Genomic DNA, 11,770 nt, shown 5'->3' with positions numbered 1-11,770 from the left:
ACATTATGATTGATCCCAAGAGATTTTATCTCAAATAACAACTCTCACCAAGTACAAGTTTTGCAAATAGCAAATAATTATAGTTCTAGGTAGGCTCAGCTTTCAAGGATTGTATTTAATAATAAAAGATACGTTGGAGAAAATTAATGATTCCCACATTGGGAGCACCAGCAGGGGGAAGGAGAGGCAAGCAACAATTGACTTTGGTCTCATCTCTGCGGCCCCTCATTCCTCCTCTCACTCCCACATACTTAAACCTCTTCATGTTCCCCTCCACATACACATCCCCTTAGTGGATCTTGACCAAAGCTTCTTGTTAAATTTTTAGGAGAAAACTCCTCTTCCCCCATGAAACTCCACTCTCTTAGACTCTCAAAAATCTTTGAAATGGCAGTAAACTAAGCTAATGGCCTGGAAACTGAGAGAAACAGGCCTTTCCAAGTGGTTCTCCAGGACAAAACAGCAATGAATCTTTCCAAAGCTCTATTTTTAAAATATTAAGGTTCTTCTTAATATTTCCACCCTTCATTCACTCCACCTACAGTTAGGAGCAAAAAAATGCAAGGGAGACTGCTGCTCCAACCTCCCATAGAAACCAACATACCCAGGTATTCTTTTAGATATGCTAATAGACCTACTCAAACACTGGGCCAGATTTTTCCATTTGTAATTCAGAAGACAGAGAGAAACTTAGAACAAACCAAAGACGAGATATACACACACCACACACACATACACAATGGCCCACATTTAGTTTCCTTTTATTTCTGTCTAATACAGATTTGTTCCTTCCCAGTATTTTAACATATCTATTTTCATCACAGATATGCTTTTACTTTTACTAAATGAAACAGGTATTTCTGTCCCATAATAAGCAGTAATATTTTTATCACATCATTATAAGAATCAAAAAGATAGCAAACTCCTTTCTATTAACTAAATGTATCTGATGTGCTAAAATCAATTTATGAGGAAATAGTACAAGATCAAGTCCTCTCAACAAAATGTTGAGAGAAAATTGAATATTCTCTCAACAGAAACTCAAATGTTCAGCCATGATTCCATTATGTCCATGGCAACCATTGCCTTTACATGCTTGTTAGTGTGTAAAAAACTGCGTATTTATTATATACATTATATACAGAAAAGATTATCAAGTACTGGTCATTAAAGTGTGTGGCTGACCCAGAGAAATTTTGCCTGCTCAGACTTTTCATTAATATATAAAAAAAAGGAAAAAGGAAAAAAATTCAGCTGTCATCTAGTTACAAAAAGTATTATCATGAGGAAAACAATCAATGTGTTCACAAAGTTTCTAAAACAAAACCAAATCTACTTCTTATAGTTCAAATGTAACATATAAAGATAAAGATTAAAGTCTAGAACCTCTGGGAAAAACAAGCCCAAGATGTCAGCAGAATCCCTTTAATACTCCAGCCTCCCCACTCATGGATTGGTTTGTAAATAACCATCCAAGTTAGAAAATAAAAATCCCAGATAAAGTATAAAGCCATGTTATATGGAGCATAACATTTAAATTTAAATCCAAAACCCTCAAATATTTATTTTAAAAGAATCCCCAATGATATGCAACCATATAATCATTTTGTTCTGAAGCTGTCTTTTTTGAAAGTAACTTTTTTCCCCAAAATAAAGACATTAAAATACATGTCCTCCTAATTACATAACTTTTCTAGCTTTCAAACTGCTTAAACTTAGATGGTTTTAAGAAAACTGTGGTATATGATGAGACTCACCATGGTAGTCATGGCAAGTAAGAGAAAGCAGCTTCCTTGGCCATTTAATAATAAACTTGCTGATATCTCCTTGACAAATGGACCTTCTTCATGAACCAAATCTTTTCCTTTGACTATTTCTCTCTCCCCCTTTAATGTTAACCTCAAAGGGGTATCCTTAATCCACTTCTATCATCACCTTTCATCCAAAGTATTGGATTGATTTATTTCTCCTCTTCTTCAGGGAAGACAGCCATAGAAACCATAACTAATTTGTTCTGCACAACTTAATTTAAATACAACTGTACTATTAAATCCCTTCCTAGCAAATTGATAGGTTTATAAAGTACCTAATTTGAGGATAAGAGGTTTGACCCTTTCCCCCTTTAAACCTTGTCAGAAAATTTTATCCCCTTATGTTTCCAATCTTGGTTGGGCTTAATCTCGTTGTGATGTAAAAGTTCCGGAGGCTATGAGATAAAGTTTTGTGAGATGAAATTTTTTGAAGCCAAATCCTCTTCTCAACCAAGCATCCCTCCAGGCCTACTATTTGTTGATTCAGTAGAGCTGGTCTGGAGATGTCTACACGTCACTCATGACAAACCTCAACCCCTAGAAGCCCTATTGTCTCTGAGGTCCTCTTAAGTTATCTTGGGAGACTACTGCTTTATACTTTTATTTTTTATTTTGCATTGTTATTTTGTGGAGGAAATCTGGAAAGCCTGTAAATTTCTGATCCACTCTGCCATCTTCCCAAAATTCCTCTTGCTTTCTCCATAATGAGTGAATGTTGGCAATTTGGTCTCCAGTTTGTCTTCCTCTTTGGAAACCAGCCAGCTCATCTGGTATTTCTCATTCACATATTGCTAGCCTTGCTTGCAAAATCTTAAGCATAACATTGCTGGCAAGTGAAATGACTGGAACTGTTTGATAGTTGGAACATTCATTGGAGTTCTTTAGGATTAGGGTATAAACTTATCTTTTTCAATCAGGTGGCCACTGTTGAGTTTTCCAAATGTGATTAATATTCAGTGCAGCCCTTTTACAGCACCATTATTTTTTAGGATTTTCAAAAGCTCAGCTGTGATTCCATCATTTCTACTAACCTAATTGTTATCAATGCTCCCTAAGGACCATTCGACTTCGTTCTCCAGGATGAGTGGCTCTTGCGCGGTAATTACACTACTGTGGTTATCAGTGATTCGAAGTTCTGAATAGTTCTTTTATAATTATTGCCGCCTCTTCTAACCTCTTTTGCTTCAGTTAAATACCTACCTCTCTGAAAATTCTTAATTCTATCAGTTCCTCACTATTCTCTTATATAATACTTAATATCCTTCAATCCCTTATCCAAAAATTACCACTAGCTCCTCCATTACCATAATTCTTTTTGGTCAAGACCAACCTTTCACTGCTGAATTTCCAAATCATTGTTGAAAATCATAACTCTTGGAATCTCAGGATTATGATGCCCTCAGAGAGCATGTAAGCCAGTCCTGACTTGGACAAAAGTCTACTATACTCTCAAATCAAGCAATGTTATTCGAGTTAGAATTGTTCAGACTTAAAAATCTAACAAATGTCTTAGGTTAGTAATGCTTGTACCACCTTCATCATTTCTGTATTTTTTTAAGTCACCTCATTATAAATGACAAACTTCAGCATTTTGAATGGGTGCTTTTAAAATTATATGATTTTAGTGTGATTATCTGAGGTCATTATGTGGTGATTTCATTTATGGCATGACAAAATTATCTATGTCTCATTCTTTTTGCTGCCTCGTTTATTATGAGCCATTAAGACTGTAAACCTAACAAGAGAGCCTGATACCAAGAAATTCACATATTACAAATTATATAACTTCTCTTTGTAGAACATTAGTTTAAAATAAACATTTAGGGATAGCTAATTATTTTTGAGAATGGACAGAGTTAATTATTTTTCAGAGGGGAAATTGTCCTAATTGTCAAATGATCATATATAAAATGGCATTTAGAAAATGGGCATAGTAAGTGCTGGTTATATAAAGAGTACACAGACACATGACTTCATGTACTTCGAATGAATGTAAATGTATAATGTAAGCATTTGAATGTATTTGTTATATTTCCTGTATTTAAAATATGTTTATAATCAATTAAAATCTTCATTTTAAAATAATTGCTGAGCTTAATAAAAATGGCAGCTTTAGTGGCCAAAAAAACACAGCATTTACATCCCTGACAACTGGTGACCCTTATACTTCTTATACATTTCTAACAAATTTCCAGTGTTGGGAGCTCACTACTTCCTTGGATGGAATATTTTACTTTGAGATAGTTTCAATTATTAGGGAGCTTTTCTTTAAATGGAACTGAAACTTCCTTCTTAACAACCCACTGCCAGTTCTGCCCTCTAGGATCAAGATAAACATGTTAAAATCTATCAGAAAATAAATACAATTATTATAGTGTTGCAACCTACTTCCTCCATTCCCAGGTTCAACATCTTCCACTTTTAAAAAAATTTCCATTCCCTTTATTGCTATATATAGGAAATATACAAAAAATTTAAGATGAATGGGGGATTGAAGGGATTAAACTAGAAGAGAGAATTTCATCTGGGCATCACACATACCCCACATATACATATATACACAGAAGCACACATATATAAGATATATATGTGTGTATATACAGGGGGGTATGTACTAATGATGAGCTTAGATGAGATAAATTATTCCCTCTATAAATCCTCATTCACTAATATCTTGTTGAAGCAGAATAAGTCATTGGAGAAGTTCCAGATAAACAACAGCAAGGGATTCAAAAGGAAACCCACAAAATCCACACAGAAGGCAGCCTTCTTTCTTGAGCCATCTTCCAAGATAACTCATGGAATTTCTACTCCATCTAGGTCCTGATTAATTTGAAAGTTAATCACTTCTTTCTTTGATCACACTCTCTCCTGTAAATCAACTTGGTACCAACTTATCATCTTATATTCCCAGACTGTTCATTCCTCCCAATAGTTGTCAATAAAGGCAATGTGGACCAATGACTAAGCTGGTTTCCATTATTTCCTTGAAAGAACAGTGGGAGTAAGAAAATAGTATCAAGGGAAAGAACAGATAGCACAGTGGAAGGGGGGACTATTTGTCACTGAAGACTGAACGGATTATACTAGATTATATCTTGGATCCCATCCAGATCCAAAGCCTGTCATCCCATTATCACATGATGGGAGGGAGAGATGGGATGTTATGTCCTGTACCATATTTGAGGAGTAAAACAAAAGAAAATGGAACCATGAAAAGGAGGCACTGTGCCTCACTCTAAATGAAGCTTGAGGGGATGAGTTTGTTGAGGGGTAAGACATCTCAACACTGTTAGGGTCCCTAAATCACTGTCGCAGGTATGACAAAAGAATTCATGAGCTCAATTTGTCTCCAAGTTAAGGGGCAAAGATTTATTTTTGCTACCAAAAACAAGCTAAGTTCCACAAGAAGTTAGCAAAGAATCAGGAGCACAATAGCAAATTTATAGGGAAAGGTGAGAAGGGCCAGGTGCTTCATGTCTCTGACATGCTAATTTTACAGCTTGGAGTGAGAATTCAGGAGTGGTCTACTTCTGAGTCTGTGCAAGGTGCAGGACCTCTAGTTGTCTGGGCAGAGCTTCTGGAGGTATGTTTTTAGGCCTAAAGCAGCACTAGGTCAAGTGGCAAACACCCAGTTTTGTATGCTCCTGTGTGACCTTTAAGCATCTCATTGTTGCTGTTCATTAGTTACAAAAACTCAGTTGTCTCTGACCAACAGGCTGTTATCTGATGTCTTGCAATATTTGTAGCCTTAGCATCCTGGTCAGATAGAAATATATCATTTTTAACTAGGAGGAAAGGAGGGGAAAATTTAGAGCAGAAGGGAGTACAAGGGATAATGTTGTAAAAAAAAAAAATTACCCATGCATTTGTACTGTCAAAAAAAAAGTTACAATTATAAAATTAATTTAAAAAAAATTTTAAAAGGATTGCCAAATCAGACTCTTCAGGGAGATCAGTGTAGGAGGGGCTCTGACATATATAACCAGCCCACAGATAGTTAGACCTGCTCAGAGACTAGCAGGGGAGTCAGGTCAGTACAGTCCAGATTAAGAAGAATCCAAGAAGGCAGGAGGCTGTGGGAGAGAAGAGCCCTGACTTCTGCCAACCTTCAGCATCATGGGTCCTCGAAGCTGCCTGCTGATGTTGCTGCTGCTGCTAATGATGCTGAGTCAGGACCATAATAGGCTGTTGGCTTTCTTCAAGATGAAACCTTTCTGTAAGTGATGGAGGGAAATGTGGTGGGGAGTGATGAGAGGAAGTATGAGGGAAGAATCTATATCCATCCCTGAGGGAGACTCCTAAAGCTGGGGAGGGGACCAGGGGAAGACTGTGGAAAGAACGAAATCCAAACGGGAAAGAAGAATCTATTGAAGCTCAGAAAATTTCCCCAAAGAGTTTCCTTCAGAAGCAAGCATAGAATGGGAGAGGGAATGGCGGTGTTGGCAAGGGAAAGAGAGGGTGATAACAGAATGAATCATACCATGTTCTACCCTAGGGACATGCCCCCAAATCAGAGTGAAGTGCCTTTACAGAGAGTTCCCTGATTGCTTCAGTGACTGGGACTGCAAAATCCAGGAGAAATGTTGTATATTGAGCTGTGGGATGAAATGCATGGGCATCGATGACAGTAAGCAACATCCCTTCCTTCCTTCGTTCCTTCAGCCAGTCAGCTAGCAGGCGTTTATGAAGCCCCTACTAGACTCAGATAGCAGGGCTGACCACTAGGAATGATAGAAAGTTTTGAGAAGTGTCTGTCCTTATGGAGCTTTCTCCAGTCTACTGGGTAAAAGGCAAGTACAGATCCAGAATAAATATTACTGGGAATTCAGAAATGTCAAATATAACTTAAGAGCCCAAAGAGAAGGTGGTTTCTGAACCAGAGAAGACGTTGTAGAAAAGCTGGGTTTGCATAGACAGGTAGGAATTTCAAAGGAGATTTGAGTTGGGCTTGCAAAACTAGTTAGGAATTTCAAAGCAGGAGAGATAGAAAGTCTGTTTTAGGCAGGGCTCCCTGCTCTCCCTCTTACAGCAGGATGCCTACTTCTGCTTATGGCCCCAGCTGACAGCCCCAAATCTCATTGCCCCTTCTCCGGCATTCAGGACCACCAAGGTCCTGCTTTAGGAACTCTGGGAGCCTATGCTCTAAGTTGAGGAAGCAGATATGGTGGGAAAGGGCTTGAATAAGAAGGGGGACACTTGCATTCTGGCTCCAGCCCTATGACTGTGTGATCCGGGGCCACGGCTTAGCAATGGGACCTTGGGATCACAAACATTGACCCTAAGGGCACACAGCTGGACCTGGTACCCACATCCCTGTATTCCCAGGGAAAGATTTCCAAATAAAATAGTCAGCATTTGTGGTGTGGGGGTGGGAAAAGAGAGGCCAATGTTAACCCTCCAAGTCTTTCCTTGATCCCCTAATGCTGTAATCTCTTTTCAGATCCATGTGAGGAGATTCCCAGAGTTAAACCTTGTGCCCAATCTATAACTCGCTGGTACTTCAATATTACAAAAAATCGTTGTCTCCCCATTGAGTTCAACAAATGCAGTAAAAGCAAAAACAGCTTTCAGACTCGTCAAGTTTGCAGGAGGACCTGTTTAGAATTTGGTGAGAAACTTAGGAGGCAGGAGCGGGGTTTGATGGAAAGAGCCCTGGACTCTGAGGCAGACTCCAGGGATCCAATTAGGCTCTGATCCCCATTAACTCCTGGCCACCATGTGGACAGTTGGCAGCTGGTCCTTTGGGAAGTAACAAGGCGCCCCCAGTCTTTACTCCTGCCAGAGGCCATGCACAACTTTTCTACTGGTACCCCTTTCCTGAAGGTGCTCATTGCTACCCAGCCAGAGGAACACAGTTTTTTTTTTCCTTTGACCAATTGTTTCTGTCTCAAGGCCAGAGCTGGCTTCCAGCTTGTACTGGCTGCCAGACTTAGTTTTGCAAAAGCTTCCTGAGATGAGCCTAATTATCAGACAATCCAATGGGGTTCTTTCTCTTAAAGGACTCCTACTGGGAATATATTATTAATACACTAATATTTCATTATCTGGTCTACTATCCACTGTAAGAACCCTAATGGTTCTCAGTAAACAATGTCTTTGCAAAAAAAAAAAAAAAAAAAAAATATATATATATATATATATATATATATATATATATATATATATATATATATATATATATATATATATATATATATATATAATGCTCATTAGCATGAGCTGGAGCATCTAGGTGCAAACAAAGCAAGGGTGGTGAGTTATCTACCAGGACGGGGAGCTAACCCCCTTCTGTGGGTATATGTATATGGACCTGGAGTAGTGAGTCCTGGGTCAAGGAGCCTATGGGGAAGTGTGTGGAGAAGACTGGGAGGTTATGAGGGGACTTTGAATGCCAAAACAGAGGAGTTAATATTGGATTCTAGAGATGAGACGGAGCCACGGGGGTGGAGGTATGGGGGATGCTATGCTCTGCAAAGGATGAGCAAAGGCAAAAAATGAGGAAGTCAGAATGAATTGTTGCCGTGTGGAAATGTCCTTGTTGTCTGGGACATTCAGTCCATGATCCAGGGGAGGATGAGATAAGGCTGGACATCCTGCCTGTGGAGAGATGGGAGGAGGAGGAGGTCTGGGGCCAATGGGAGGGAGGTTTGGAGATGAGGAATCTGTACTTTCTTCTTTCTTCTAGGACATGGAACAGCGATAAAACTCTTTGAGCTGGAAGGGGAGCCATTTACTGTGCTAATTTAGGCAAAGGCAGCTCTCTGACGTGCTTCAGGAATCTCTGTTTCACAGAGCATCTCAGAGGTCTTCTTGTCTTCTGTCTACTTCTCCAAAATCTGCTCCCAACATCCCATTGAAAGGCGTCTTCCAGCATCTCCTTAAAGGCCTTCAGGGATGGGGAGCTCACTCCCTTCTGAAGCTATCCATTCCATTTTTACATATCAGAAAGTTTGATCATATGCGCAAGGCCCCCCAGGAAGTCAGTACAAAACTTGGGATCAGACTCCCTCACATTCTGACACTTCTTAGATGTGAGACCCTGTGTAAGGCATTTCCCTTTTGCCAGCCTTATTTTTTTCCTCTGTCCCATGAGGAGGTGCGATTTGAGGGTCTATTTTATAAGCTCTAATTTATAAGCAGTCTCTCCAGGATGATGGAAAATCTGCTTGGAATTGTGGGAGGAATGCTGAGCACGGCAGATCTCACAATGTCAGCAGTGATTGTAGAAAAAAAGAGGTGTCCTCTGTGGAGCCACAATGAATAGACATGTAAACATGGCTCCCCAAGGCCAAGAGGACCATGATGGTCCCCAAACACCCAGAGCCAGGACTTTTTTGTAGTCAAGTCATTTCAGTAGCGTCCAACTCTTCATGATCCCATTTGGGCTTTTTTGGGTTTTTTTTTTTTTTTGTTTGTTTTTTTGGCAAAGATCAGTTTGTAATTTCCTTTTCCAGTTCATTTTACAGATGAGGAAAGTGAGTCAATTAGGAGTAAGTGATTTTCCACTGAATCCAAATTTGAACTTCAGGATCAGATCTCTATCCCTGCTTTTTTCTTCCCAAGCTGCAGGGAAGAGACAGAGTCTGAGGGAATGGGGCCCAAGAGGTGGAAAGGGAGCAGGTAAGACCCTGCATTTGGAGATTTTAAAGCTGAAAGAAAATAATAGTCCCCAGCCACCCACACTTTTTTCCAGTGACAAAGTATGGTCCAAAAGTGATTGTGTGATTTGACTCAAATCACAAAGTAAAAAGACAGAGGAAGAAATGAATGTTCTCATTTCCCAATGTTCTTTTCTCTATACCACATTACCTTTCTTCAATCCTTTAACAATTATCTTTTTCTTAGATTGATGTACTCTTTTTTCTTCTGAATAAATTATATTAAAAAGCAACACTATCTTTTCCCCCTGAGGCAATTGAAGTTAAGTGACTTGCCCAGGGTCGCACCTCGGAAGTGTTAAGTGTCTGAGATAGATTTGAACTCAGGTTCTCCTGATGTCAGGGCTGGTGCTTTATCCACTGTGCTCTCCAGCTGCCCTAGAAACACTAAATCTTAACTCATGTCGGAAGATAAAGAGAAAAAAGAAAAGAATGGGAATTACTGTAAGAATTCCCAAGATGGCTGAACAAGATGGAGTGGAGGCAGGGAGAACTTAGTTCCAAGAATGACCTGATGTCCTAAAGGCTGATGTCCTTTGTTTATCCTGGGCTAGAATCATCCCCTGTCTCATCCTGTCCTGAGGTTCTCTGCCAGAATATGTTTGGAAAACCTGACAAGGTCCACATCTTCTGGAGAGCCACGCTATAACTTTAGTCCTTCAGCTACAGGATTCTCAACCAGATCTTTCCCAAGGAGCTGACTGGAGTAGCTGAGGTCAGCATTTTCTTCGGTTCGGGGGCCTCTCACTATATACCTTTGATTTAAATAAAATCAATTCAGCTGCCTTATTTACCTGTCATTGATTTATTGGAATCAAGAAACCACGGTGTCATATGTTCTTCCCTCTGGGAGTAGGAACTGAATGCTATGGAGTTTGCAGCACAAGGATGAGTGCCCTATGACTCCCCTAGCTGAACCATTTAGTGGGGCTGGTTCAGGGAAAAGTCAGGAAGCTGGAGAAAATCCAAAGCCAAGACACCCAGCACCATGAGATTCCCCCAGTTCTACCTCTTCCTGATTAATCTGAGTTTAGACCCTATGGGCTGCTGCTCATCCAGACGGTTTATGGTTCGGATGCAGGATAAAGAGGGAAGGTGAGGAAGGGAGAGGCCATGACCAACAAGAGAATAAGAAACAGTGATACAGGAAGGGGAAACAGCCAGGACACTAGAGAGCTGGATCCTGCCTTGGGTTCTTGTCATTTTCTATCATAGGATCTGGAACTGGGTTCTTTTCTCCCCCAGACCACAAGGGTTATAAGACCTAGACCTCCTAAGGACCTTAGTACAAATTTAACTCATTCTCCTTATTTTAGAGAGAAGGAAACTGAGACCCTGAAAATGTAAGGGGCTTCACTAAGGTCACATAGTAAGTCAGGAGCTAAACCTGATTCCTCCTGACTCACTATATCTGATTCCTAGTTCAGGGTCTTTCCCATTCCTCCTGATGCAGTTAGTGGCAGCGCAGAGAGTTGTGGGAATCCACTCTGGTCGACTCAGGCCCAACATGAAAGAATTCACAAACCTGAAAAGTTAGACTGGCAAAAAGAAGTTTATTGGCACTGAGAAGTCAGCTTTTACTAGGAGGCTATCTTCCTCAGTGGCAAAGTCCTGACAGAGAAGTAAAGGTCTAGCAAAGAAATCCTGGCAGAGAGATAAAGAGGGTTAATGCTGAGAAGAGAATGTCTTCACAGAGGGCAGGGTCCTTGCAGGCAGCTATTCTATGGTCCTGCTTTTAGGCCTCTGCAAAGAAATGAGCCCAAAATTTCGTGTTTTTTTAATAGAATGAAATTCCTTCAATGTCACTCCCTCCAGCCTAGATTTCTAGTTGAATGACTCTGAACCAATTTTCATCTCAATAGAAATCCATAGAAGTATCAGGTCCAGATCTCCAGCTAAATGAGACCAGTTAAATTGGAGCTAAGTAGGGAATGGTCCTGGGCCAGTCTTAATGAAATCACTTAATTGCCCTGAAGGGTGGGTCCCTGTCAGGAGGGTTCACCCCAAAAGTCAAAAAGGACAGTTTCAAGAAGGACAGTTTCAGGGTTCCCCCATCACTCTCTTCTCCCTCCTTCTTGTTGGTCAAATATTAGTCAAGACCCTTGTCCTTTCTGAGTTTTAGCCCTTTATCAGCCCAGTGAAACACAAAAATGATTAAACTCTGGGGACAGTTCAGGCTTCCAGACTGCTCCCTAATCCCTTGAAGAAGGTCAGAGAAAGGAAAGCTAGATGGCTGAAAAATATTCTGATCTCTTCAGCAAGATCTTATAAAAAGTGAGGATGCAAGGAAGGAATGGA

The 11,770-nt window shown here is 40.1% G+C and overlaps 1 protein-coding gene across 1 annotated transcript; it reads left to right on the top strand.

Annotated features, from left to right (window-relative positions):
- Positions 1 to 5,749: 5,749 nt before the first annotated feature.
- Positions 5,750 to 10,261, top strand: LOC141554200 (eppin-like). Its single transcript, XM_074285853.1, has 4 exons — positions 5,750 to 6,030; positions 6,310 to 6,441; positions 7,255 to 7,422; positions 8,500 to 10,261. Exons 1-4 carry the CDS (start codon positions 5,931 to 5,933, stop codon positions 8,559 to 8,561), a joined length of 462 nt encoding a protein of 153 aa, XP_074141954.1. The 5' UTR covers positions 5,750 to 5,930; the 3' UTR covers positions 8,562 to 10,261.
- Positions 10,262 to 11,770: the final 1,509 nt, after the last annotated feature.

This window comes from Sminthopsis crassicaudata, chromosome 2 (assembly GCF_048593235.1).
Source record: "Sminthopsis crassicaudata isolate SCR6 chromosome 2, ASM4859323v1, whole genome shotgun sequence".
Lineage (NCBI taxonomy): Eukaryota > Metazoa > Chordata > Mammalia > Dasyuromorphia > Dasyuridae > Sminthopsis > Sminthopsis crassicaudata.
The sequence above is the reverse complement of the archived record's forward strand: the minus strand, read 5'-3'. Positions and strand labels throughout refer to the sequence as shown.